This window comes from Pseudonaja textilis, chromosome 14 (assembly GCF_049901715.1).
Source record: "Pseudonaja textilis isolate UNSWEBS1 chromosome 14, rPseTex1.2, whole genome shotgun sequence".
In the NCBI taxonomy this organism is placed as follows: domain Eukaryota; kingdom Metazoa; phylum Chordata; class Lepidosauria; order Squamata; family Elapidae; genus Pseudonaja; species Pseudonaja textilis.
Window position 1 is genome coordinate 12,974,192 of NC_142003.1, and position 27,771 is coordinate 13,001,962.

A 27,771-nucleotide genomic window follows, 5' to 3' on the forward strand; every position below is an offset into this window, starting at 1 on the left:
ATGGAAGGCTGAGTCAATCTTGAGCCAGTCAGAATCAAACTGCTGGCAGTCGGCAGAGTTAGCCTGCAATACTGCATTCTAACCACTGTGCACAATGAGTGGGTGGGTGGATGGACGGATGGAAGGAAGGAAGGGCAATAGCAATAGCACTTAGACTTATATATTGCTTTATAGTGCTTTCCAGCCCTCTCTGAATGGTTTGCAGAGTCAGCCTCTTGCCCCCAACAATCTGGGTCCTCATTTTACCAACCTCGGAAGGATGGAACGCTGAGTCAACCTTGAGCCTGGTGAGATTCGATCGGCCAAATTGCAGGCAGCCAGCAGTCAGCAGAAGCAGCCTGCAGTACTGCACTCTGACCACTGCGCCACCGAATGCTTGTCTGGCGCTGCCTCTGGGTCATGTGGGAGCCCAGGGTGGCTTGCATGGACCCGGTGGTGTCTGGGCAACTGGGCGTGTGTGGCACAAGGGTGGAGAAAGATCCTGGGGTTTGGTGCAGGAGGCCAGAGGGGCCTCTGTGAGGGGCCCATCATTGGCCAGGCATGGCCAGCTCCCTTCCCAGAGGGTGGCTTTTCAGCCCTTCTTGCTGGGGGGGGGGCTACTTTGCCCTTCCCTTGAAGGAAGAAATAATTGGCCCTGCAGCAGAAGCATCGGAAACCTTGTGGGTTAAAATAGCCCTTGATAACACGCAGAGGAACTTCCTTCAAAGGGCCTCCAACTCTTTTGCTGGGGGCGATAGTGACAAAGAGGCTTCTTGGTTTCCTCTTTCTAATTTTGTTAGAGAAATTCAGCCGAGCAGGGTGGGCTGGGAGGTGGGGGGGGGAGGCTCTGAAGAGCAGCAGGGCGGATCTCCTAGCAATGCGGGGACTCCTCCTTTCCTGCTGATCAGTTGGGGAGCGGGAGGGGGAGGAGAATGTAGAAGGAGGGTGAGAAGAAGCCAGGGAGACATGGAAGGCTTATAGTTGCAGAGCATCTGCTAACATTAAAGAGTCCGCTCTGGGCTCCTGGGGTCATTTTCTGGCCCCATCTCCTTCTGACAAACGGACCACGGTGCATTTCCACCTCTGCCCCATCTGGAGTTGTCTGAAAACCAAAACCCAACAAAATCCCCCCGAATACCAGCAGGGCAGCAACCCCAATGAGTTCAAGAGTCCTCACTCCTCTGCTTATAAGGACCCGTGGTGGTGCAGTGGTTGGAATGCAGTATTGCAGGCTTACTCTGCTCACTGTCAGCAGTTCGATCCTGACTGATCCTTGACTCAGCCTTCTGTCCTTCCGAGGTGGGTAAAATGAGGACTCAGGTTGTTGGGGGCAAGAACTCTGACTCTGTAAACTGCTTAGAAGGGGCTGTAAAAGCACTGTGAAGCGGTATATAAGTCTAAGTGCTAGCGCTGTTTTCCAAAAGGCTGCATCTTCTAATTTAAAATTTTAGATCATTTTCTGGTCTGAAATAGTATAAAGTCTCCTCCTTGAGCAGGGGGTTGGACTATAAGACCTCCAAGGTCCCTTCCAGTTCTGTTATTCTGTAATACTGCTTTTCATCAGCTTGCAATAAGGCTTTTGAACAGCAAAATAAGAATCAAACCATAAACTCAACAATACGGGCTAAGGACATTGACAACTGTGCTGGGGTCAATCAGGAATCCAGGGGATGCTATCGTCCACCCTGCAGAAAATCTCTGACTTGGCCACTCTAGGAGAAGACACCAGAATTGGTACCAGCCAGACCTTTGGTGCAAGACCACTCCAAGATGGCGGTCACCTCAGAGAAACAGCATTTCTGGGTCCCCACATCCCTACTGCTTGTACCTGGGAAGCCCCCTGCACCCCTAGTTAGGATGAGCGTAGTGGACGAATTGGAGAAAGGGTTCATGCCATGGGATGGGGGGTGGAGGCTGATGCGGTGGGTGGGTGGGGTCCCATGGTGGTCATGATTCTTGCCCCCATGCCAGTAATCTCTGTCTCTGCCATTCGAAAGAATTCCCCTCCTCCGGCCTTTGTAGAAGCAGCTGGCAGGCCGGCAGCCCCAGGAACCTGGAGGAGGGGAGCAATCAATGAATTGGCGTCTCCAGAGAACCAAAAAGCTTGTGGGTTTTGCCTTCCCTGAAAGGCAGAATGGGTGCAGAATATGACTCCCTCCGTCCTATTTCTGTGTATCCCCCTCTCCTGGCTTTCCCCTGGTCAGTCCCTGAAAGAATTTCTCAGTCTGAAATACCATCCGCTCCCTTGCTGGTGTGGTTTCCCCTTCTGGTGGTGGTGGGTGATCTCTGCATCCTACTCACACACACACACACCACTCACACACACCTCCCCGCTGGGCTGGGGAGGCCTGGGCTTGCTGTGTTAGGCTCGCTGTCCTGCATTTGAGGGCTCTACCCACTGTCCTTGGCCAGGGCTTAAAAGTGCCAGTTCTTTGCCCAGCTCCTGTGTAATTTAAAATCTCCCCTGGGGGGGGTGGGGGAAAGTGAGCCCACAGCTGAAGGTGCATTTTGGCACTGCTTTGCAAAAGGCTGTTTGCAGGTGAGGTGCGTGGCACAAAGGAAACACGCCAGCCGGACACCTTTTGTGGAGAAATTGCACGATGCAAAATTCTGCAAAGGGCAGAAACGGTTGGAGCCACGGGGTTGATTGTTTAAAGAAGTGGTTGCCCTCCCACACACCTTAAGCCAGGGCACCTGCTCCGTGGCTCATGAACACAGCCGTGGCAGGGGAGACCAGGGAAATGTACCTTGCCCATTGCTGCCCTATTGTCTATTTCAAAGGCAACATGCTGAATGGCTGAAAAGGGGGGAGGCACACCCTCCCTGCCCTCTGCATTGATCCGCTGGTTGCTACACAAGTGTAAATAAAGAACCCCGCCCCCACCCACAAAACCCGGGTTCCCACTCCATTCTTTCTAGCCTGAAAGGTGGGCAGGTTAAGGATTAAATGTGCAAAAGTGGATAATTAACCCAGGAGAAACATGAGGGCGTAGGGGAGAGGCCAGGTCAGAAGAGTAGGGGACAGCCAAAATATAATTTCTAAAGAGTTAGGCACTTTGAAAGAGTTGTGCAAGAGGGAGAGGCCAATCGATGGACCGCTTCAAAATAAAAATGGTTCCAGAAGCTCCTACGGCCCAAAGAGTCCAGTTCTTCGTCTTGTTACGTTGGAGAGAGGGGAGTTGCTTGCTCTCATCAAACACTTTGCCTGTGTACGTAAGAAAATCCAAATTGCAGAAGTGTTTCTGTAACCTCAGCAACCTGAAGTGGCATGGCTGGCTGGGGAATTCTGGGAGTTGAAGTTCACCCATCTTAAAATTTGCTAAGGTTCAGAAACACTGCATTTGAGTTGGGAGGTTTCATTACCAGCTGCCTGGAAGCACAGCTGTCTATAGGTCCTCCATCTTCCTGTGGATGAGTAGTCATTCTTATACAACCAACTGGTTATCTGTAGCGCAGGTTCATAGGGATCATAGCTCATAGTTCACAGCTACCCGCCAGCCTGGATTTGAAGTGCCTTCAACACAGCTTGTATTTGGCACAACTCGAAAAGCTTCTGCTGGGGAGGAATGGGCAGTTTTAATTGGCCCAACCAGGCTTGTTCAAAAGACCCCAGAACTACAGTGAAAAGAAGCTTAGATTGGTGGCCTGTCAGTTTCTGGGCCAAATTCAGGTGCTCTTTTATGATTCAGAATGGCCAGTGCTTCAGAATATCTGCAGTCTTTATGGTCTGGCTGTCTAATAACCATTTTTGTGTGGGTTTTGGAGAAGTAGGGTTTAAATTCTCTTCTGGTACTTTAACGCACCCCTGACATGATGTGATGGCTGCCATTACAGGTTTTTTAAAATTCCAAGGGAAGTTTTTATTTATTTTTTATTCATCATATTTAGAAACTGCCTCACATAGAGGCTCTAGGCCATGTAGAAGTAAAATATTATAAAGATATATTAAACATAAATGGAATATAAAATTTAAAATAGAGGCAAGGATCATTAATTGTAAGAGCCACTTTGGTGGAGTTGTTAAGGCACCAAGATAGGGAAGGAGATAGTAATTTCCCACCTTAGCCATGAAAGGCAGCTGGGTGCCTCGGGCCAGTCCTCACCCACCTCACAGGGTGGTGGTTGCGGGGAGAAGAGAAGGAAGAAAGAGTACTACATTACCTTGAATTACTTGAAAATATAATAAAGGTGGGATATAAATATAAAGGTGGAAACTAATCAAGGAGAGAAGCAACCTAGAAGTAAGGACTAGAACTAAACTTCCTGACGGTGGGAACAATAAACCCACGGAATGATTTGCCTTCAGAAATTGTGGGGGGTCCATCACTGGAGGCTTTCAAGAAGAGGTTTGATAGTCACTTGTCTGGAATGGAATGCGATTTTCTGCTCAGGCAGGGTTGGACTAGAAGACCTCCAAGGTCCCTTCCAACTCTGTTATTCTGTTAAATAAATAGATGACGAACAAACAAGCAAACAAACAATAATCAGTTGCCTCCCCTCTAGTTGGATCTGGTTTCTTGTAGTGGATTCCTGCATGTCTAGAGGGTCTCCATCCCTAGAGCCCGCTAAACTTGCTCCTTGCCCTCCGCCTGGGCCTTGGATTGGTTGTTTTCCCATCACACAGTCTTCTGGGCCACCTCATCTCAAACCCTTGTTTTTGGTGGTTTCTTCCATGTAAAAATTCTTTGCTGGCCCTGGCTGCCAGTCATGGAAGTGGCTGCTAGACAAAACAGTCACACTTTATCACACACACACACACACATACACGTCTCTCTGGGCTGTGGCATTCCGATTCCAGCTGCCGCTGCCTTTCTGCCTCGTTCTCGGACTGGGAATTCATGCTTCCCCCGGGAAGAGGCCAGGCAAGGAGAGCTGCAGCAACGGAAGGGCAGGAAACCCAGAACTGTCCAACGGCTTCTTCCACAGTGAAAGGCGTTCTGCAATTAGTTCATGCCGGCTAATCGATTCTTGCAGTTGCTGTCCCAGATTCCATCCGTCAGATACATTTGGGCGGCTCCCGAGCTGAAGCAGGCGTGGCTGCTCTTTGGTGCAGGGTGGGCACAGCTGGGGGCAGAGCGTTGGAAGGGGCTCCCCTGAAATCCTTGGGCTGCCTGGATGGTTTCTAAAATGAAAGGCTGTTAATTAAGTGCAAATTAAAGGCAGCTCACAGGGAGGGCAAGGAAGGACTAGAAGGAAGGGAAGGGAGGGCAGGTCGGATGGAAGAGAAGGCGGGGATGCCATCCAGCCCTGGGGGAGACTTCCCAGGTCAGTGGGGATATTCTACCGGTTCGGCCCGGTTCGGCCAAGTCAGGAGCAGCCGTGAGCAGCGGAGACCAACTGGTTCTCTCTGCCGCTCTGCTGTTGGGCCCACCCGCCCACCTGAGCTGCCATGCTCACCTTCGTCCTCCGCTTTTGAAGCACAGATGCGTGGGTTAGAAATACCCCAGAGAAAAGATGCGTGTCAGAACTGGAACCCTTTGGACTGCAGCCAGAACCCTTTGGACTGCCATTCCTTGCCTCCACAGCTCCCCCTCTTTAGGCAGCCCCGAGGCTCTGCAAAAGTAGCGCCCCCCCATCTCAAAGCCCAAGGAGGGCCCACGATTCTCTCGAGCAGGTGCCGTCTGGATGGCTGATCTCTTGGGGGAGGAAGCGAGGATGCTGGTTAGGAGCTCTGGGACCCCTGGCTGGTCCCCTGTGGCTTCTCCTCCAGGGAAGCAGCCAGGACAGATGCTCCTGCCCCTTCTTGACCCAAAAGGAAGCAAGCAAGGCCTGAATCTGGAGGCTTTCAAGAAGAGATTGGACAGCCATTTGCCTGGAATACTATGGGGTTTCCTGGTTGAGCTAGAAGACTAGAAGACCTCCAAAGCCCCTTCCATCCATGTTACTCTATGTTCTGAGACTGTGGGATTCTTTGCAAGGCTCCATTGCAGAGTCTGCCTATGGAAGGAGGGGGGGGAGGAAAGAGTGGGGGCGCTTCCTTTCCATGAAGTGGGGTTCTGGGAACATCTGGCTGATCCGTTGCCTGCCCTGTGCAGACCCACCTCTGAGCTACTGCAGGGACGCCAGTGGTGCAGCTCTCAAGGCGGGGGCGGAGGGGGGCAAAGAACAAGAGCCTTGTCAGAGTAGATTCCTGAACTGGACTAGAGCATGGTAACAAGGTCAGCCAATGAGGACGGTTTGGAAACTGAAACTAGAAGTAGCCTAGGCGTGGCTCTATTTTAAGCTCTGCAGCTTATGTTGAGCTCTGAGTCTGTCTATTGAAAGTGAAGCGGCTCCTCTCCTCTGCTGTGTATAATGCTTGCCTGATGAACTAAAGTGAAACTGACGCCTGTTTCTCAGCTCCTGAGTTGCTACTGAAGCTACTTGCAACATGTTTCTGTCCGAGTTTGCTCTATGTTGGAGAAATCTACAACTGGTTTCTAAAACCTACTTATTATGTTTATAAAGACGTTAAAAGAAGCACCTGCCACAGTGTTTATTTTTCTGCCGCTGAATTAATGCTCTGAATCAGCCTTATTCCCCCACCCCCACCCCCGCCTCTTTGCCCTCTGGCTTTAGACCGGCAACTAGTCCGGAGTCTGGGATCTGCTTGCAGGATTTGACAGGAGGGCAGGAAAACGGCGGCGGCGGCGGCTTCTCCCAAAGTCCAGCAAAGGCATGGAAGCCTCTGCTGCAATGTCTGGATTTCTTTTCAGTCGGACCACAGGATCAATATGGAGAATCGGAATCGGTTCTTGGATTGCATGTCATTGCACTGGGGGCAGCGGCGTTTTTCGATGGGTCCTGGACCTGCCCATTGGCACCGAGAAAGCGGAAATGAAGGAAGGAGAAATGATCCCCTTTGGTGGCATCGGCCGCTCGGGTCTGTCCAGCCTGCAGAAAATAACATTTGGGGGGGAGTTTCCCCAAGGAGGACCTCCTCCCCCTCACCAGTCCAAACAAAGCAGGCAACATGCCCTCTTTCCCCCCCTGCACAATTTTTTCCTTTTTGTGGAAACAAGAAATAGAGGAGACAGATGAAGCCCTGGGAAAATGCGAGGTGGGGTGTGTGTGTGTATCCAGATGGACTGGGGTGGTGGTGACATTTGACGAATCAGGCTGGAGGATTACACAACGAGGACTTTGTCTGCAGGCCTCCCGGTTCTCTTCACCCTTCACTTGCCCACCAAGCCTTTCAACCTTCTTGAACTTTAAAAAAAAGGGGGGGGAGGGGGAAGTGTGGGGGTGGGTGGGTGGGTGGGAAACGACCAAGAATTTGCAAAAATGCATCCAGGTGCCTCTGCTTCCTCAGGGAGGTCCCTGGTCCTTCTTTTGTCAGGCAGAGAAGCCTTCCTGAGGCTTTCCTGCTTGGGATGCATCCGCTAGGCAAGGATACCACCAGGTGCCCCAACCTCATGCAAGGTCGCACAAGAACCTCTGGGCAGGTGCGGATCCCACTCGGCCTCGGAGTGGGGTGAAGAAGGGCTTCCAATGCTCTGCCGCTCCCTCCAGGTCTGCACGGAGAGCAGGTGAAGCCCCTGGTCCCCCTCCAGGCTGCTGGGGCTGCCTCTGGTGCTTGGGGGCCCTTTGGCTTCGTGCCCAAGGGCTTCCGCACCGCCTCCCTCGGGGCCAGGAGAAAATGGGCCAAATGATTCAGAAGTAGAGATCGGCTGTACTGCCTCGATCCGAAGGAGGATCCTGCCCCATCCTTGGGGCCTTGCACAGATGTACAGGAAGGAGCTAAACAGCAGAGGCCACATTTCCCTACCAGGATATTGGCAAAGGAGGCCCAGGAACTGAAGATCTTCCTTGAGGGGGATCCAGTAGGATTCAGTTTTTTAAACAATCGGTTCTATGGGTGTGGTTAGGTGGGTGTGGCTAGGTGGGTGTGGCCATGTGACTGGGTGGACGTCGTTTCTTCTTCTTCTTCTTCTTCTTCTTCTTCTTCTTCTTCTTCTTCTTCTTCTTCTTCTTCTTCTTCTTCTTCTTCTTCCTCTTCCTCTTCCTCTTCCTCTCTTCTTCTTCTTCTTCTTCTTCTTCTTCTTCTTCTTCTTCTTCTTCTTCTTCTTCTTCTTCTTCTTCTTCTTCTTCTTCTTCTTCTTCTTCTTCTTCTTCTTCTTCTTCTTCTTCTTCTTCTTCTCCTCCTCCTCCTCCTCCTCCTCCTCCTTCTCCCCCCCTTTTTTTTGTCTCCTGGGCCCTCAGGAGGCTTCCCTGGGTCCCAGGAAAGCAAAAAATGGGGTGCAGGGGGAGCAACAACACCCCACCCCCCGCATGCCCCTTTTTGCCTCCTGGGCCTCGGGGAAGCCTCCTGAGGGAAGCAGTGAGACAGCAAGGGGGATCCCAGCCCAACTGATCATCAGAACAGCTGATCATCGGGAGGAGAAAAAAAATACCTTCTTGAAAAATACCTCAACCCCCAAAATCAACCAACCCCACCTTTCTAGAGCTGGTGGACACAAGCCCTGTGGAGGGTCCCCAAGGGAGGGGCTTTGGGTCCTTCTAGTCTTATCCCTTTTATGTACATAACACAGAGGTGAGCAGATGAGAAGGAGGCCACCAGGTGGTCCTCCTTCATTTTTCTAGCCGTTCACGACACCATCTGGGGGAAGGGGGTGATGTATCCAATGCGTGGGGGGGGAGTAGAGCTATGTCTACGGCTATTATTTACCTCAACATATCATTTAAGCAACAGTCTTAAACCTACTCATTAGCCCTACTGGATGCAATGGAGAGTGCACATTAAATTTAGTTAATAATCATCTTAGTTTGCAAAGCTATCTGTGCTGTGTGCTCAGCTTGTTTAATTGACTAGGAGTTCCCCGCGTTGGGTTAACCCAGAAAGCAGGTTGGGCAAGGCTGCAGCCTGCGATGGGGCCGGGCCTTGCTAGTGTCTCCACAAGAGTGGGACGGAGGAGGAAGGTCTCCAGTTCTTCCCAGCTCCCATTTTTTCCACCATCTTTTGTCCTCCTCTGCCACCCGACTGCTTTCTTGACACTGCCCACCCACAATGGCCTCTCCTGCAGTAAACGCCGCTATGTCAGGGCTGGGATTCAAAAAGTTTTACCACCGGTTCAGTGGGCATGGCGTGGCGGGTGCACTTTGTGCGTGTGCACACCCTTTGCATGCGCACGGGTCCCAAATGCGCACTTTGCACAGGCGCAGAGGCATTCCAACTCACCTCCTGCAAGGCTGCACTCTCCCAGTTGCTTCAGCGGTTGCTGCGCGGCATTCTGTCGTGCTGCGCAAAGCAGCTGTGCTTCAAAAGCAAAGGAGGAAAGTGAGTGTAGGAGCCCAGGCAGGCAGGTGGGCCCAACAGCAGAGCGGCAGAGAGAAGCGGTTCGGTCTCTGCTGCTCATCACCGCTACCGGCTCGGCAGAACCGGGCCGAACCGCTAGAATACCACCACTGCACCATGTTCAGGGGGCAAGTGTGCCCCAGGGCTTTTCAGGAGCGTCAATGCTTTTGCCAGTGTGAACCACGTTGCCTTCTGCTGATTGGCCAACAGCTGGATCTGTCTGAGTTTATTTTGGATTTCGGCTTTTGGCTTCCTTTCCAGGCTGGAATTCAGAGCTTGTGGGCAGCGCTGGGCCTCTGCACTTGGGTTAGCCGTGTCACTAGCAAGGTCTTTGCTCTTGGCTGCCTGGTGGACTCCAGCTGAGCCCAGCGGGGACCCTTGGCCGGGTTGGGGCTCTCCTACCCCCCTGTGGATACTATACCGCCCGGCGTCATTGGCTGCAGCAGGCTCGGGGCACCCCTAGGCACCGGTCGTGGCTGGGTGGGCCAAAGGAAGCACCTGCTGGTCTCGTGGGTGGCTGCTTTTTCCCAAAGGCAAACCTGAGATGGTCTGTTGAAAACAGGAAGTGGTTCTGCAGAAAGCAAAAAGCAAAAAGCCAGCCTTGAAATAGATGAAATAGATATCCAAATAACGCAGGTTCTCTGAAGCAGCTTCTCGGGACAGGAGAAGGTCCCTGCCAGGGATAAAAGTCTTTGCCATTTGGGGGAAACCACCATGGTTTTCCTGGACCCCACAGTGGGGCATTCGTAGGACAAGGTCAAAAAAGTCAAGATAGCATCCATGAGCGTGACAGAAACTCTGCCTGGTTTTTATGTGCAACAGATAAAACTGTTTAACAGCAGCAGATTAGACACCCCACCCTGCAAGCATCCAAACAGCTTCTGATATTTGTTGGGCTCTTCCTGCAGGCACCATGAGAGTTAAAACCACTTAAGGGCACAACTAGACCTCAAGAACTTCCTTGGCAGAGGTGAGGATTTTGCTTTTAACCCCAAACAGAAACAGAGACTTGTGAGAATTCAGCTGCTAATTGGGGATCCAGAATTGGAGATGGGTGGTCTGATTCTTGCAGCAAAAAAAAAAAAAAACCTTTCCAATTTTTTAAAAAGCAATTCTCTTATTTAACTAAACAGAATGAATGACAGAGAAATAAAAACAAGAGAAAGAAAAGAAAGTGCAGAGGCTCCTCATCAGAGGTCCCCAACAATGGGCAACCAGGCTGATGAAAGCAGCCATGTCATGTCCCAAATCCCCCCCCCCCGTGCGCGTCTCTTTGAGCAGCACCACAGACACACCTGCGATGGGCAGACAGTTTTGTCATTCGGATGAAAGCTGCATGACCCTGTGGAGGCCACTACAGGATCTTTTGACCTGCGTATCTCAGGCAGGTCAAAATTGCATGAATTTCACCCTAACAGTCTGTTCATAGCCTCTGACCGTAAGGAAGTGGTTCATCTGTTGCAAGTCCATCCAGTCTTCCATCCCAGGTGTACTGGAGCCTATAGCAAGGGTTTCCAGGGAGGGTGGAGGTTCATTCTCTGAGCTTGTGGGTTGGTTTCCGAGTGTTTCGTTACCAGGCTGGGTAGCGTCTTCAGCAGAGTTTAAGGGATGTTTGCATCCATGTTCTTCTGCTTATAAGGACTTTGTGTGGTCAGAAGGACTTGTGATGGCCAAGTCAGGTGAGGATCATGTCAGGCGAGGGTTTTGTGATGGGTCTTGCAAATGGGGAGGTCAGGTCCGGTGAGGGTCATTGGGAGGTGAACTGTTGGTTGTGGGGTTGTGTGGGATGGTTGATGGTCGGTGCCATTTCTGCTTGGCTGTGTGGTTGATTTCAGTTCAAAGGGGTTCATAGGCTGGTTGTAGGTCAATATGTCTGTTGCTGCAATTGCTTGTGGGGTGCCAGGCTTCGATTAACTCATGGGCATGGTGGGTGGTAGCGTGGCCGATGACTCTTGCATGGCCCCAATTGCTGTTCGGTGTCAGTGTGGGCAGAGATTAGAGATTTGGCAGGGTAGCGATGGACTGCCAGCCAGTGTTCATGGATTCTGGTTTTCAACTGACTGATGTTTGTCCCACTAGCAATGGATGCAACTGTTACCGTTGATGTTGTAAATTACCTTGTTTCTTTCCTCCTCCTGTATCTTGTCTTTGGTTCTGGATAATTCCTGTCAGAGCGTTCCCAATCTTGGCACCTTGAAGATCAGTGGTGGTGTGCTACCAGTTTGGACCGGTTTGCCCGAACTGGTAGTAAAAAATAAAATAAAGCTTCTGACGATCAGCTGAGAGGAGGAAAAAAATCCTCTGACAATCAGCTGAGAGGAGAAAGAAGAGAAAAGCGCAGGATTGCCCCCCCCCCCCCGAAGGTGCCCCTGCATTTTTCTCTTGATTGACGTTGCAGGCCTCAGCTGGTGTGGGGGAAGGGCACGCACGCACGATAGTAAAACTGATAGTAGAACCGATAGGATCCCACTGCTGTTGAAGATGTGTGGGTCTCAAGTCCCAGAATTGTTCATGCTGGCTGGGGAATTCTGGGAGTTGAAGCCCACACATTTTAAAGTCCAAGATTGGAAATCCCTAGCCTACAGTGTTGGGTGGACTAGCTTGTCCGCCAAGAGAAGGCCCCAGAGACGCCCATTCCCACAATTCCACGTAGTAGATATGCCATTCAAAAGAACACGGACCGGTCTGCGAAAAACATAGCCTGCCTCAATGGTGGAGTAATTACATACAATGACTTGATCAAGACTAGACTGTCAGGCTGTTGCAAGCACATCTGTCCGAACGGGGCACCGTTCTTGTTGTCTCTCCAATGAGCCCACTCAATTCTCGGCAGTGAGAGAATTCCTGCATGGACTGCCCCTCTGAGGCCCACCCTTGTCTCTAGAGGTTCACCCAGACAGAAGCATCCTAGCTGGCTACCCCCCCCCAATAACTTCCTTCCCTCCGGGGTCTCCCCTCAGCCCCCTCTCCCACTTGGCTGTGGCACGTGGAGCCTCCCTGGTCAGAGGGCATTTCGGTATATCCTGCAGTGGGGCTGGTATCCTCCCTTTCTGTCTTCTGCAGAGAACAAAGGATCTCCCACCACCAGTCATTCCTCTCCCAGGGTTTGACAGCTCTGAAAGAGGAGGTGCCCTATTTACAGTCCATCCCTCAGGAACCTTTCCTTGCTTCCGTTCCTTCTTTTTTTTCTGCCTCTGGATTGACCTGGTGCAGAGGTGGGATTCAGCCGGTTCCAACCAGTTCAGGAGAACAGGTAGCAGATATTTTGAGTAGATCGGAGAACCTGCCAATCCCACCTCTGACTGGCCCCGCCCCCATCTCTTCTCTGCCTCCCATCAAGTCCCAGCTGATCGGCTGGATCTTCTTTGGTTGCCCTGCACAGGAGAGCGGAGCTGGAAAGCAGGATAGTGGGGTGGGGAGGGAATGGGGATTTTGCAATATCCTTTCCCTGCCATGTCCACCAAGCCACACCCACAGAACCAGTAGTAAAAATTTTTGAATCCCGCCACTGCCCTGGTGGTTGGGGACACTCATGACTGTATAAGGGAGCAAACTTGGAAATGCTTCTCAGGGCTTCCCTTCCTTTCCCTTTTCTTTGCTTTGATTTCACAGGGATTGGAGACTAAAACATACAATGAATGGTTGCAGGAACTGGGCCTGGCTGGTCAAGGGAAGAGAAGGACCAGGGGAGACAGGAGAGCAGTCTTCCAATATTTGAGGGGCTGCCACAGGGAAGAGGGGGTCAAGCTATTCTCCAAGGCACTTGAGGGCCAGACAAGGAATAATGGATGGAAACTGATCAAGGAGAGATTCAACCTGGAAACAAGGAGAAACTTTCTCACAGGGAGAACTATCAACCCATGGAAGAGAAGTTGCCTTCGGAAGTTGTGGAAGCTTCATCACTGGAGGCTTTCAAGAAGAGACTGGACTGCCACCTGTCAGAGATGGTCTGGGATCTCCCGCTTGGGGGGGGGGGGTTTGGACTAGATGACCTACAAGGTCCCTTCCAACTCTGATTATCTGTTATCATTTTTAAAAAACAGTAGCCCAAAGGAAGGAGGACATCAGGCTCCTACATTTCAATGCGAGGAGGCCAGGGGAAATTCGTTTGGTCAGTTTCAGTGGCCTTTGCACACAATTATGAGAAAAAACAGGGACTTCCACTCCTCTTTTCAACCAGCCTGTTCTCCGCTTGGAACAAATTCTGCTTGGAAAAACGGCTTGTTCACTACATGGATGTAAACCATCAATAAATAAAAACAGAACAGGGCAAACAGAATTGCTAAGACATTCTGATAGAATCAAAACTGACATGTTTCCAAGACTCGCCAAAGTAAAAAGCATTGGGAAAACAAAGGTCTTCAAAACAATGTGTGTGTGTGTGTGTGTGTGTGTGTGTGTGTGTGTTGTTTGTGTGTGAATGCAGATGTGATCCACCCAGTAGCAGCTTCCTCACGGCATCTTCACTTGATGAACCACCAGAGGAAGATTTTTTTTAAAAGCTTTCTTTTCGCCCCCCGAAGGCGCCCAGGCTTCAAAGATAGCTGATACTTTAGGGAAGGTAATTTATGTTAGCAAGCCACGAAAACTTCCCAAAATGGGAACAACACCCCCCCCCACCCCCTTGGCCAGGGCAGCTTGGCCAAGCTGAGAAAGGCAGCGGCTCAGATGAGGAGCGGGAAGGCAGATCGGTAAAGCAGATTGCCTTTCTCTTTGGGAAACTGAGAAGGAAAGAAACCCAGTAATTTATCCAAGAGAAAAGCTGGTGATAACTTGAGATGCCTCGGATGCATTTTGCACCTGTAGAGTTTGGGCCGTCTTGGAAGGGGCGGGGAGCTGCCCTGGGCATTTTTCAACCCTTTGGGCTTCCCCAAGCAGCAGCAAATGCCGGGTTGGGTAGGTGGAGGGTTGAGTCACTTTTTGGGCTGCCGCTGCACACTGTTGGCTCATGTTGAGCGAGGTTCCAGGAGCCAAGGGAGTTTTTGGACAAATGCTCTTGGCATCAAGGAAGCACCTTGGATGGATACAGTTATGATCCAGGGAAAAACAGCCTCCCTGGGTGGAGTATTGGTAAGAGTACCAGTCACAGTCCAATCAGAGATGTGTGAATGGGGCAAATTTGTATTCCTCCTTGGTCTCTCCCTCCCTCCATGAAGTAGGGAATATGGGTTCTGCCATATGGGTTTTCTTATTTAGTATCACATGTAAAAAGCTGCCACAGAATTGACCAGCTCCGGGGTGGATGCTATAATAGCAATAGCAATATCACGTAGACTTCTATACTTCTTCACAGTGCTTCACAGCCCTCTCTAAGCGTTTTACAGAGTCAGCCTCTTGTCCCCCAAAATCTGGCTCCTCGTTTTACCCCACTTGGAAGGATGGACGGCTGAGTCACCCTTGAGCCTGGTGGGATTTGAACTGCCAAACTGTAGGCAGCTGGCTGCAGAAGTAGCTTTTAGTACTGCGCTCTAAGCACTGCGCCACAGAGGCTCTGCTCTGCTGATCTGCTCCCATCGGACATGCTCTCTCTTCTCTTCCCACTCGCCTCTGCTTGGCTGCTGGCAAGTCCAAGGGCAGCAGGAGGCGATGAAGTGCCAGGCAGCCTCTGCATGGCACACCTCTGCATCCTTGCGCCGATCGAACCGTCCGGGCTGCAGCCGGGGGTTCCTTCTGGCCAGGTGCAGCCGGAGCTCCCTTGTGAACGAAATGGCTTCCCTTCATCCACCACAGTCAGCCTGGTGACAAGAACGGCTTGATCGATTTATCCCTCAACTGCTGAGATGGCCACGTGCTCCCAAACTGCCCCCGGTGGCTCTGCTAGTCCTTTGCAGGCATCTGGAGGGCCCCAAAGAGGGCTGGCAGTGCCAATTCTGGCATTGGCAAGAGGGGTCTTTACGGCTTTAAACTTGGGAGAGCCAAGCTCAATTTTTATGTATTCAGCCTTCACATTTATATGCATTTTCCTCCCTGACTGATGTTTGCCTCCAGCACTGGCTGAAGGGAGCCAGCGCGCATTGGCTGCACCATGTTTAACAATCTTGTTGCGATCTTGTTTTTATTTATGCGTAATTGCTTTTGGTTTAGTGCAGGGGTGTCAAACTAGATTTCACTGAGGGCCGTATCAGAGTTGTGTTTGACCTCAGGGGGCCAGGGTGGGTGTGGCCCGAGTGGGCATGGCCAGCTCAGTGTCACTCATGTCGGGGGTGCCTTTGGAGGCCTGAGTGCTCTGCCAGAGAAAATGGACTCCTGAGCCCCATTTCCGGCTGCGACAGCCTCCTGCAACCTTCTGCCAGCGAAAACGGAGCGAAAACGTGTGTGGCCCTCCCAAGCTCCATTTCTCTGGCAGAGGCACCATGGACCAGATCTAAGCACCCCGTGGACCGAATCTGGCTCGTGGGCCTTGAGTTTGACATCCCTGGTTTAGTGGTTTTTCCAAATATTTTATAATATTTATAAAAGTGGTTTTATAATATATTGTTTTATTGCATGACACCCAGAGTCCCCTTCCATGGTTGAGGGGAGAGGTCATATAAACCCAATCAGTGGTGGTATTCAAATCTTTTTACTACCAGTTCTGTGGGTGTGGCTAGGTGCGTGTGACAGGGTACTGCAAAATCCCCCTTCCTTCCCCACCCCACTAACCTGCTTTCCAGCTCTGTTCTCCTGTGCAGGGCAACCAAAGGAGACCCAGCCGATCATCTGGGACTCAATGGGAGGCGGAGAAGAGATGGGGTTGGCGGGGCCAGTCAGAGGTGGGATTGGCCGTTTCTTCGAACTACTCAAAATTTCCGCTCCTGGTTCTCCAGAACTGCCCGGAACCGGCTGAATCCCACCGCTGAACTCAATAAATAGATATGTATGGTTGTCCTTCTGCTCTGAACATGGGTGGTAAAAAGCCCGCAGACCCATCGTTGCAAGGGTGGAGCGAATCTGGATGCCCGATGAACAGAATCGCTGATACCATCACACCAGTTTGTCAGAAGAAACAGATTGTGGCACTTGGGGATTCAGCAGGTTCTGACAGCTGTGGAGAACCAGTAGTGGAAATGTTGAGTAGTTCGGAGAACCGGCAAATCCCACCTCTGACTGGAGATTTTACAGTCTCCTTCCCCTGCCACGCCCACCAAGCCACGCCCACAGAACCGGTAGTCAAAAAATTTGAATCCCACCACTGCTCTGAATATGAACCACCTAGGAATTGTAGGTCTCCCTGGACAAATCAGTGATTTGCAGTGCTGGTTAAATGCAGAAGGAGAGTCAGATGTTGGTGCCATTGTCTTAAGTGACGGACTCACTCCGGAGTTTGGGGACCCCTGGATAAAGACCAGTCTCTGCCGCTTGTTTCCTTATTGTTCCTGGGCACAAAGGGCCGAGTCTGGATTAAAATGAATCTGCTAAGACTGTTGTTTGGATTAGAGTAGCAGACAAACCAACCACTTGATCTGACCGCATCCCTTGGGCCCTTTTCCTCAATCTCCAAGTGTTTTGGATTCCAGCTCCCATCCATCTTGGCTGTGGGCCATGGTCACTAGAGTTAGCAAAGGCCCCTGCAGAACCTGACTTTACTGGCCACTAATTCACAGAGATGAATGGCTTTCTCTGCAGAATCCTTCATGACTTTTGCAGAGAAAAATCTTGCAAGGTCTGTTTCTACACCCCCCCCACCACTCCACATAAAGATGAGAATCTTGTCACATCCGTAAATTAAACAAATTCGTCTTATTTTTTTTAAAAGACAGGAAAACAAATTACTTCTGCCTTACAAAATCCACATTAAATGCAAAAATCAGGATGTGGAGTGCAAGAAAAGGCAGGGATAACATGGGGCACCCCAAGGATTATCCCTAAGCCGGACTGAAGACTTATTCACGAGCCCCCTATTAACCTGAACCCTCACTTTTCTCGTTGCAGTTTGTTGCTTCGTTGTCCACAAGAGGTGCCATGAGTTTGTTACCTTCTCCTGCCCAGGGGCCGACAAGGGACCTGCCTCCGACGTGAGTAAACTCAGCAGAGCTGGCCGGAAGGATGTAGGGAACGGTTGAGGCCTGGGGTTGTGGTTGACCCCAGGGAGCCCATTCCCCAGCTGGGGATACTCAGGGGGTGCTTTGGGGGGTCACACTCCATGGAGGGAATGTGGGTGTGTGATTTACACCATCCAAAGGCAGAATGTACGTGGGTATAAAGCCAATTGGCTCCATTTGGAGATCTAAATAATAATAATAATAATTAGAATTGCACATTTCATGTGGTTTGATTTGAACAGTAAGAAAGTTCACTCCACACTTGAATGTTCAGTCCTTGCACAGCCTTTGCAGCTGGTGTCCTTAATTCCATTTAAGTGCCATGCGTGTGTGCGTGTGTGCTTGTTGTGTGTGTGTATTTTAGCCCATCTGCAAAAAGGAAGGGAAGGCTAAGCCTGGAGAACAGAATCGAGGCCTGTGCGGGATCAGGACACCTGATGAATTTCAGGCCTCCCACCTCAGAAAAATGATCTTAATTTACAGGGGTGTCTGCAAAGGGAGTGCAGTTCTGATGTTTAAACCAGGGGCCTCCAACCCTGACAACTTTAAGACTTGTGGACTTCAACTTCCAGAATTCCTCAGCCAGCAAACCCTGGTTTAAAAGATCAGGGGGGGAGGAGGGGCTTTGATCACATGGCCTGGGCATCGTTGTGATATCCTTGCCCCCAGCCCCTTTAACGCATTTGCAGCTCGTGGTCCCCAGATATACTTTCTATATTCTGGGTTTGGTTTTCAAAATACTGCTTTGAATCTACGCCAGCCTGGAAGGCATTGCCCATCCTTTCACGCCAAAAGAACCCTCTCTGCTCAGGGGCCGTTTTCCTGGCCCCTCCTCCATTTCCTGTGGAACCGCCCCCTGCCACGCTTGGGAGAGGTCTGCAGAATATGGCCAAAACAACCCAAGATAGAGCCATGAATGATGATATGGTTTGATCCAGGAGTGCTCTTGGGAGAGCGACGAAAGAGCTGAATTGAAAAGGGCCCGATTTCAAAACTTGTCAAAAAGGCAAATTAAGCATTCAGAGTTTTGAAAGTTTAGAAGGAAATGCAAAATTAGTTTGGAGGCAAATGCTCCCATTTTTCTCCTGCCATACTCCAAATGTTTATACATATCTATAAATGGTACCTCGAGGCCCTTTGAGCTAGAAACCCAGCAATTAATTTAACAATAAAAATACCGATTCTGCTTTCAGCAGTCTTAGAAAATCTGGAGAGAATCCACATTTTGGGCACCAAGCAAGGCAAGGCAACACACACACACACACACAGACACACACACAGACACACACACTTTGAAGCAATGTGCTGTCAGTGGGGGAGAGTTAATTTCAGAGGCTGCCACTGTGATTGATGGGGAGGTGCTGATGAGCCTCTGTTCTCCCTCTATTTTTAGTCTCTTTGGTGATGAGCAGACCAAAATACAGCCAGATGATTGTCCTCGCAGGCCAGCTGCCAGGCAGATATGGAGCAGGTCTTTAAAACGTTGACCGAGGTAGGCTGTCTGGTCAACTGAACGCAGCCTCCACCGCTCTCTCCACCACCCTGTGGCTTTCCCACCTGGAAGTTGTGGGGAGGAGGTTCCCCCACTGCAGTTCCCTTCCTTCCCCTCCTGCTTACTTGATCCTCCATCTTGAGCAGATCATTAGGGGGTCCTGCAAGAGCTCTGTGCTGGATGTAGGGAGGGTTGGCACTTGAAGGATCTGTCTTGTGAATGAAGGCCGTGGCATTTTTGGACTCTAGTTGAATCTGGCCTTGCACACACATGCACACACATGCACACTCCTCCTCTCTCTCTCTCTCTCCACCTCCTGGCCTGGAGACAGATGCTGCCCCTCTCCAATGTCAAGATGCTTCTGGGTCATCAGATGACAGTTCCTCCACTGACCTCGTCCCCAGGGCACCTTCGGTGTGAGGCCACTCTGCGCAGTTCCTCTGGGGGAGCCTCTTCTGCTCCCTTCCCCGCTGGCCTGCTAGTGGGGTGGAATGCCATCTTCGTTCCCAGGAGGAATGAGGTGGAAGGAGGCCTCCCAGAAGACCAAGAGAGAGCAAAGCAGGGGTGGTCTTCTGCCAGTTTGGCCTGGTTCGGCTGAACCGGTATCTCCGACAATCATCTGTCAGTGAACCAGTTCACTCCGATGATCAGCTGCTGGCCCTCCCACCTTCGTTTCCTGGTTTTCGAGCTCAGCTGCTGCGCACGGCACAGCGGATTGCCCCGCGCCAGCTGTTCAACACACAGGGAGAGTGCAGGATTGCAGGCGGAGGACAGTAGCAAATCCTCGGCATGTGCGCCAAGCGCACGCTCACCAAACCGGTTGTTACACCGGTTAAATCACACCCCTTGAAACAGATCTCGGATAGCTTGTGTGGGAGAAAGCGAGTCAAGATGGCTCTTCCCCAAGAGTTCTCAAGAGTATATTTAATGGTACAAACAGTCTGTTTCAGTTGGGTAAGTTCTCTGTCTAGAGGCGAGGAAGAATAAAACAAACTGCTTAGAAGAATCTTGCTGGGTCTTTGGAGCCTGAGAACAAGTTCCAAATCTGAATGTGGGAAGGCAACCAAGAGTCTCTGAGGTGCCCCTCCCACCATTCAGAAGGCAGAACAAGCCACATGCTGGTTTGAGGCACAGAGGGTGTGGTGATGGCTGGCTGTGGTGGGGAGAAGGAGGTCTCCCTGCTCATAGCTGCCCGCCTTACTTCAGAGAAGTTGTGTGTAATGCCTATAGATGGATGAAAAGGGGCCCCTTGCAAGATACGGGAGATACAATAGCAAAAAGACCATCAAGTGCAGGAGAGCAAAGAGCAATAGCAGACTTATATACCGCTTCGTGGTGCTTTCCAGCCCCCTCTAAGCAGGTTACAGAATCAGCCTCTTGCCCCCAACAATCTGGGTCCTCATTTGACCCGCCTCAGAAGGATGGAAGGTTGAGTCACCCTTGAGCCGGTCAGGATCGAACTGCTGACTGTGGGCAGAGTTAGCATGCAATTCTGCATTCTAACCACCTGGAAGGAAGGAGGGAAGGAGAGAAGAAGAGAAGGAAGGAAAATAGCAATAGCACTTTGACTTATATACCACCTCACAGGGCTTTCCAGCCCTCTCTGAGCGGTTTACAGAGTCAGCCTCTTGCCCCCAACAATCCGGGTCCTCATTTGACCCACCTCGGAAAGACAGAAGGCTGAGTCAACCTGGACCCTGGTGAGATTTGAACTGTCGAATTGCAGGCAGCCAGCAGTCAGCAGAAGTAGCCTGCAGTACTGCGCACTTACCACTGCGCCACTGTGGGTCATAAAGGAAAATAAAAATCATAAAAATCAAATTTTTAAAAGGGCAAGAGAAGATGGATTTCTTCTCTCTTGATCCTAAGGTCAAGCAAACATGGGGGTGAACCTGCAAAGAGATTAGGAGGGATTTGCTACTGGTAGAAGCTCTCCGAGGCTTGGAACTGTTTTTGTAAGGCAGCAGCACCTCTCAACTTGGGCAGCTTTGAGATTAATGGACTCCAACTTCTAGCTTCCTGGCTGGGGATTCTGGGAGTTGGAGTCCATCCATCTCAAAGCTGCCAAGGTTGAGACCTAAAGCAAAAGTGGATTCCTCTTTTCTGGATTTTTTAAAGATGAGGCTAGAGGAGGAGGGCTTGAGGAGTTGAGGAGGGCTTAGCAGAGTTTCTCCAACCTTATATAATGACTGGGAACTGGGTTTTTTTTTCCTGTTTTCCTTTTGATACTTACATACAAAAGTCCAGTTTAACTGGAGCAAAAGAAACAAATCTTCTCTACGGTACTTATAGAAAACGGAAGAAGAAAAACCATGTCATATTTATATCTTGCACATCAAGAAATAGCAGTTTCATAAGATGTGAATATTCAATGTTCCAACATTTCCTTTAAGGCAATATCACAGGCAAATTCAATTAATGAATTTACATCCGATAGAGTCAGTGGTATTTTTCTCATCTTGGGGGTTAATGATAAATGGGTTGTTAGTGTATATTTTTCCAGCATCAGCTGGAGGAAAATATTCACTTCAGTTTTATACAAGTTCATACAGAAATCATATCTCATGTATTAGTTTCACCATATTTCTTCTGTAACTCAGTTAATGTTGAAAAAAAGATGCAATATTTCTCTTGTCAACTTGCTTTGTCCATAAACAAAGTTTTCAAATCGTTACTTCAACTTTTTTTGTGAACTTTTAAGAACACTAATTTTACTGCCTTGTAAATCCAGTTTTAGCTGATTTAAAAGTCAAAATATGTCAAGGAAGTCACCATTGTTAACCAGTCAAATTCAAGAAATCTATCTATACTTTTAAATAGAGCATATTTTGCTTGACAGAGGATGTCACTCTAAGAACAAAACAGCTTCATCTTTCATTTTAAAGAGTTATTTTTAAATGTTTCCTTTTGATAGTTGTCAAACCTCAGAACTGGTGGTTACTCCCTAATTATTTGTACAAAGCAGTACAATTTCTGCCGTGTAAAGGATGAGATTTTGCGCAAGTCAAAATAATCACCCGTTCCTGAGGGGCGGCACTGAAATGTGAGAGCATATTTTTCACCACTGTCGCTTCCTGTAGTGCTACCATGCACAGTCTGGAGGTGCAGCCTCAGGGTTGACCCCTTAGAAACGGGGTCTTCTCCTAGCCCAGCACCCATTTGAGCTCAATTTCCAAGTCAATATGCCTCCAAATGATGAATTTACTGATTAGATAAGGAGGAATTTCCTGACAGTGAGAACAATCGACCCATGGAACAGAAGTTGTGGGAGCTTCATCGCTGGAGGCTTTCAAGAAGAGGCTGGACTGATATCTGTCAGAAATGGTGCAGGGTCTCCTGCTTGGGCAGGGGGTTGGACTAGATGACCTACAAGGTCCCTTCCAACTCTTATTATGTTCTGTGTCTTGGGGTCCCAGGGGAAGATGGTATGCTCTTGCGCAATACCCGTTGAACAGTGCACCCACAAACAGGGTGTGAGGTTGGCGCTTTTACGTGCGTGGAAAGGGAAGCCTTTTCTTCCAGCGAGGCTTATATGCAAGCCCCCCACCCCCCCCCCGGTGCTTATGTTTCTTCCCTGCAATGCTACAACAAAGCCCCCAGCAACCCCCGTTCATTGGTTGGGAACCGGAACGAATCAGACTTAATTCCTTGGCTGTGACTGCTGTCTTTAGCTCTCCAAGAGGGCACATTTGACTCTGGTTTGATTCCAAGGAGGCCCCTGACGTCCTTGATAGCAGTGGCCAGAGGCCTGGAAAGCGGTTTGACGGGCAGCAGCACCTCCCTCGCCTCCAGAGGGGCTGCTTGAGGGGCGGCTCACGGTTTGCGATTCCAAGCAAATCTGCCCCTTTGGCATTTCTTCTGGACTTGGCCAGCCCCAGGGCAGCCGCCCCACCAGTTGGGAACCCTGCCGGGTCAGCGGTTCTGGCTAATGCACCAGTTAGCCCTATATGCGCTCTTCTTGCCTGGTGGTCATCCAGTTGAGAAGACGGGCGTCCGATAGCCAGATCCTGGAAAGAGTCTGAGCAGTTGCCCCCTCCCCTATTGAAGAGAGAGGACTCACGAGTCCTTCCTTCCCTCCCTCCCTCTCCCTCCCTCTCCTTCCTTCCCTTCCCCTCCTTCCCTCTTCCTTACTTCCTGCCCTCCCTCCCTCTCCCTCCTTCCTCTCTCCTTCCTTCCCTCCCTCCCTCTCCTTCCCTCTTTCTTTCCTTCCCTCTCCTTCCTTCCCTCTCCCTCTCTCTCCCTCCCTCCCGCCCTCTCCTCCCTTCCCCCTCCTCCCTTCCCTCTCCTTCCTCCCTCCCTTCCTTCCTTCCTTCCTTCCTTCCTCCCTCCCTCTCCTTCCTTCCCTCTCCCCTCCTTCCCTCTTACTTCCTTCCCTCCCTCCCTCTCCCTCCTCTCTCCTTCCTTCCCTCCCTCCCTCTCCTTCCCTCTTCCTTCCTTCTTCCATCCCCCTCCCTCCCTCCCTCCCTCTCCTTCCTTCCCTCCCCCCTCCTTCCCTTTCCTTACTTCCTTCCCTCCCTCCCTCTCCTTCCCTCTTCCTTCCTTCTTCCATCGCCCTCCCTCCCTCCCTCTCCTTCCTTCCCTCCCCCTCCTTCCCTTGCCTTACTTCCTTCCCTCCCTCCCTCTCCTCCTTTCCCTGTCCTTCCTTCCTTCCTTCCTTCCTTCCTTCCTTCCTTCCTTCCTTCCTTCCTTCCTTCCTTCCTTCCTTCCCTCCCTCCCTCTCCTCCTTTCCCTGTCCTTCCTTCCTTCCTTCCTTCCTTCCTTCCTTCCTTCCTTCCTTCCTTCCTTCCTTCCTTCCTTCCTTCCTTCCTTCCTTCCTTCCTTCCTTCCTTCCTCCCTCCCTCCCTCCCTCCCTCTCCTTCCCTCTTCCTTCCTTCTTCCTTCCCCCTCCCTCCCTCTCCTGGCGGCATCACTGAGGGGAGACAGAAGACAAGCGGAGCAGGGGAAGCATTTGTCTTCCTCTCTATTTCTCCTCCGGGCGCTGTGTGGAGCCCCGCTTCGTGCCTATGACGGAGCCGCCCTCTTGCAACTCCAGGAGCTGCTGCTCCTTCTTCCGTCCCTGCTCAGCCGGGTTCTTGGAGGGAGCGGAGGGCTCTGCTCCAGCCATGGCTGCTCAGGGGAGGCTCCTCTTGGCCCACCTTGCCTCTGATCCTTCAGAGAGGATTTTGTACCTGCTGTGGTGCAGGCCAAACGGAAGGGCCCTTCCTGCCCAGCGGGTGGGATTCGGCCGGTTCTGACCAGTTCTGACGTGGCCCACCCTCCCGTAGTCCAAGGACAGCAGAGGTGGTTTAAAAGGCAGCTTTAGCTTCTTATCCCAAGTGTTTTAAGTCCATGTAATGTGTATTTTAATAAACTCTCAACAAAGAGCTTTGGGACAGGATCATAATAGGTTATTTCCTTCGACTTCATTTGATTACGGGACAGAAGAGCTCTTAATGGGAGGTCTTCCCAAGAGGCCCTTCTAGAGAAAAACAACAATTTGAGTCAGATGTCCATAACTCTGTCACGGTTACGAAAGACGTAAATCCTTCAGAAGCTCCAGAAGTGTTGCCTCATCAGTACAGCTGAGTAATCAGAGGCAGAGAGGAAAAAGAAAATAAGCTGGATTTTATTCCAGGTCCTGAACTGATGGAGGCAAGTTGGTCCACTGATTATTTGTTCTCACTATCAGGAAATCCTCCTTAATTCCAGGTTGCTTCTCTCCTTGGTGAGTTTCCATTTGTTGCTTCTTGACCCATCTGTAGGTTCTTTGGAGAATAGCTTGACTCCCTCTTCTCTGTGGCAGCCCCTCAAATATTGGAAGACTGCTATCGTGTCTCCCCTAGTCCTTCTTTTCACCACACTAGACATACCCAGTTCCAGCAACCGTTCTTCATATGTTTTAGCCACCAGTCCCTTAATCATCTTTGTTGCTCTTCTCTGCACTCTTTCCAAAGTCTCAACATCCTTTTAATATCGTGGTGTCCAAAGCTGGATGCAATATTCCAAGTGTGGTCTTACCAAGGCATTATAAAAGCAGTATTTTATATGTTTTATCAGACTTCTATTATACCATTTCAGTTGCTAATCATCTCCAAGCAGTTTTACGGTCTTGTGGGTAAACTGGATTGACTCAGTAATATATATAACTGTGATGAATAAAGATAACGGTATATATATGGGATAAATGAGAAAGAAATAGAAGACCAACCCAGGAAGTCTGAGGAACCGTAAACATCCATATAACGGAAAAGGAAAATGTTGCAGTTGTTCCTTTCCTGAAATAAACCAATTTTGATTGCTTTCTTAAATCTCCCAAATGTTGGGACAAGTTGAATCTCCAAGAGAGCCTTGTCTCCTGCAGAGACAATCAGGAAGGCCATCCACCATCACCCACCATCCCAGATTAGGGGTTCTTCACCTTTTTGTGCCATGGAGCCTTTGGGGAAACTATGGTCTTTTTGCAGAATTCCATCTGGGTTGGTCGCTGGGGCCGGAGGTTGTGTCTTCTGATTTATACCGGACACCACCCTCAGGGAACTTATCTCTCACCAGAATGTGTGCTATTCTATGTATAGTATTTATGTGATGCTTGGCTGTCTGTGGCTTTTTAGCTGTTCCTTGGTGTGTTGATGGCTGTCTATTAAGTCATTAGTTGTTGTTTCCTTGTGCTGCCAAGCCCTGCTGGGCTCCTAAGTACTTGATAAGCTGCTGGTAAATCAGAGCTCTTATTGACTGACAAGGGGCCCAACTTCAATCATTTCCCCGGCTATTTTTGTTCCTGCTCAACCAACAATCTTAGTAACTGCAAAAGTATGTCCTTGTTCATTGCAATGACTTTGGATCTCCTTGTCTGACTGCTCGCTTGTGTTCCTGTAATCTGGTGGGCTTTTTATGTATTTAATCACATAAAATGAAATACACAGATGTGGATTATATTACAAAGGAACCCAGTGAAGCAGAAATACAGTTATCAAATATTAAAGTAAGACATTTAGTATTTTATGCTTATTTATTAATTATTAAACAAATAACCAGGCAATCCTCTTTTTAGAGTATAATTATTTTATATAGTGAGATTTCTTGAGGTTAATAAAATTGGTGGAGTCTAGAGGCCATAAATTACTTCGCGTTTGCATACATTATAGAATGAGTGAAACCTTCCCTGTGAAGCTTTGGAAGGGGGGGGGGTGGACCCTGGGAGCATCCCTGAATCCATATAAAAACAATAAAGGCAGGATATTAACTGACTGATTTGTTCTTGGTGGTTGTTCCTGGTGGTTTCCTCTACAAAGGAAATGGTCTTGTCAGCAGCTTCTATTTTCACTTCTGTTCCTGCATATCTTTTATGAGGGAGATTTTCTTCCCAAATGGGCCTCCTGGCATTTGATTTAATTGCCCAAGGAGACTTAACTTTTTTTGTTTTTCATTTTTTAATTAATGAACTAAGTATAAATAATGAAGGAAAAAAATAAACAAAATTACAAAAGAAGGAAATTGAAAATAAGCAGCAAAAACACACAAAATGTACTTCATAGACATAAATATATTGATAATTTGAAGCCACGATTCATTATAGTTACCCGTAGCTGATCTAGATTAATCAATTCCACCAAATTGTTGAAGACATATGTTTGGGTTTCCAGGGGTAAACCATAATAAATCTTTTGATTATGCATTCATTTTCTCTGTCCAAAAGACAGAGAAATAAATCTCAAGGCTCATTGAAGACGTGCCTATATCTGCTTCTTACTAAAACTGAACCATCCAGTTAAATAGAGCATTAGTTTCCCTCCAGTGGAATATGCAGGGAAACTAATGACCAATATGGTCATTTCCAAAATATTATTTCTTAATGAAAAAAAGTGACACCCCACCCCAAACAAGGAGAGCTGATGGCTGCTTTCTACACCTGGGGTGGTGGTGGAGGGGACAAAATTCAGGGTCCTGGACCCTGAAAGAGGCCAGCCAGCCTCCAGCTTTCATCTCATTAACATGCTGTCCAATAATGGACTTTTGGAGTTGACTTGGCTGCCTCTCTCCAGCCTGGTGCTGTGGCTTCGATTTCCCCAAATGTTTCTTTGCAGCCAAATTCCTGCACTCGGGGGAACCTTTTGTTTTTATTTTTTGCATATGTGGGGATAGAACTGGGGAGAGGCAGAGGTTGGGGCTCTTTTAAACATGATGCTATTGTACAAATTTTGCAAAAGAAGGAGGAGGAGGAGGAGGAGGAGGAGGAGGAGGAGGAGGAGGAGGAGGAGGAGGAGAAGGAGAAGGAGAAGGAGAAGGAGAAGGAGAAGAAGAAGAAGAAGAAGAAGAAGAAGAAGAAGAAGAAGAAGAAGAAGAAGAAGAAGAAGAAGAAGAAGAAGAAGAAGAAGAAGAAGAAGAAGAAGAAGAAGAAGAAGAAGAAGAAGAAGAAGAAGAAGAAGAAGAAGAAGAAGAAGAAGAAGAAGAAGAAGAAGAAGAAATAATGCCATGGTTTCCCTCTCCACATATAAAACAAATACCTTCAACATTATTTGAAGTTAATATGAGACAAATTCCACAATGAAAGCTTGTTCAAAAAACCCCCCAAAATGCCACCAAGCTCATTGCTGTGCCTTAAAATGTGTCCAGAGTCTGGCTGGTTTCCATAGCAGGATTCGGGTTCCATCGTGCTTTTCTCAATCCTGTCCATATAAACATACAGCATCCCTCCCTCCTCCTCTCCTTCCTTCCTTCCTTCCTTCCCTTCCTTCCCCTTCCTTCCCCTTCCTTCCTTCCCTCCCCCTTCCTTCCTTCTCTCCCCCTTCCCCCTTCCTTCCTTCCTTCCTTCCCTCCCTCAACTATCTCTTGGATAACATGATATGATTTTATTAAAAGCACTTCAGTTTTCCTTCTTTCTCTCTCCCTCTCCCTCCCTCCCTCATTCCCTCTCCCTCTCTCTGCATATAGATAATAGCAGCACCCATTTTATTCTTAGATGCCTTTTAGTTCCAGGCATGTAATGCACATTAGTTGTATTTTTTACCAGCTTGGAATCCTGACTT

The 27,771-nt window shown here is 49.4% G+C and overlaps 1 protein-coding gene across 2 annotated transcripts in view; it reads left to right on the plus strand.

Moving 5' to 3' along the window:
* PRKCB (protein kinase C beta) overlaps positions 1 to 27,771 on the plus strand; it is a 217,646-nt gene that overhangs the window by 61,087 nt on the left and 128,788 nt on the right. For both annotated transcript variants that reach the window (XM_026704057.2, XM_026704056.2), the window contains exon 3: positions 17,165 to 17,247. In XM_026704057.2, the coding sequence (XP_026559842.1) occupies positions 17,165 to 17,247 (83 nt within the window). The remainder of the gene's footprint in view (positions 1 to 17,164; positions 17,248 to 27,771) is intronic.